Here is a 1062-nt window from a genome sequence, read left to right on the forward strand (position 1 = left end):
CAGGTCCAACTGCAGCTGTCCTCCCCCGGGCTCCAGACGGCGATTAATTAACCCTCTCTCTCCTGAGGGGTATCAGAGCCCCCCTACCCCATTATTAATTAACCCTTTCTCTCCTGGGAGGCATCAGAGCCCCCAGGTGTATTAACGAATCCTTTCTGCCCCAGGGGGGTATTAGAACTCTCCCCTCCCCCCCAAGTCCTTAACCCTTTCTCTCCTGGGAGGACATCAGAGCCCCCCAGTGGTTTTAATTAACCCTTTCTGGTATCAGAGCCCCCCCGGGGTATTAATTATCCCCCTCTCTCCTGAGGGGTATCAGACCCCCCCAAAGGCATGAATTAATCCGTTCTGCCCCAGGGGTATCAGATCCCTGCCCCCCCCGGGTATTAATTAACCCTGTCCCTCCTTTCTGCGCTGGGGTCATTAGAGCTCCCCCCCCCCCGTGCTTAACCCTCTCTCCCGGGGGGGGGCATCAGAGCCCAGCCCCCCAGGGGGCTGAATTAACCCTTTCTGCCCCGCGGGATAATACCCCCCCGGCGCTCCCACCCCTCACCTGTCTCTTCACCTTGACTGACACCCCGGCTAGCCAATAGCAGGCCGGCGCCCCCCGCCTGGCCAATGGGGGGCGGCACTCGGAGCCACGGGCGAGAGGTCCCGTTGCTAAGGGCTCGGGGCGCGTTGCTACGGGGGAAAAGTCACGGGCGGGGGGGGGGATGCTTTCTGCTCCTATTGGCTACAGCCCGGGGAGCGGGGCGGCCGCTTCTGGTGGCGAACGCGGAAGTGCCGGAAGTCCACGCGGGCGGCCATGGCGGGGGAGCAGCTAGACGCGACCATTGAGCCTCCGCCGGGGGGGAGGCCGGGTAGGGGGCATGTCCCTGGCACCCCTTCCCGATCACGGGCAGAGCTCTGATGTCCCCGGGGGCACAAGGGGTTAATTCAGACCCGCGCCCCCGGGGCACAAGGGGTTAATTAATACCCCTGCAAAGTGGGGGGCAAGGCTCTGATGCCCCCGGGGCACAAGGGGTTAATTCACCCCCTCCCCTGGGGCAGAAGGGGTTAATTAAT

General features: G+C 63.1%; 1 protein-coding gene across 1 annotated transcript in view; it reads left to right on the top strand.

Moving 5' to 3' along the window:
• Positions 1-777: 777 nt before the first annotated feature.
• TMEM53 (transmembrane protein 53) overlaps positions 778-1062 on the top strand; it is a 9340-nt gene continuing 9055 nt past the window's right edge. The window contains exon 1 of the mRNA XM_019501419.1: positions 778-857. Within this exon, the coding sequence (XP_019356964.1) occupies positions 803-857 (55 nt within the window). The 5' untranslated portion in view covers positions 778-802. The remainder of the gene's footprint in view (positions 858-1062) is intronic.

Source organism: Gavialis gangeticus, unplaced genomic scaffold (assembly GCF_001723915.1).
Source record: "Gavialis gangeticus isolate Ggan-Ray unplaced genomic scaffold, GavGan_comp1, whole genome shotgun sequence".
NCBI lineage: Eukaryota > Metazoa > Chordata > Crocodylia > Gavialidae > Gavialis > Gavialis gangeticus.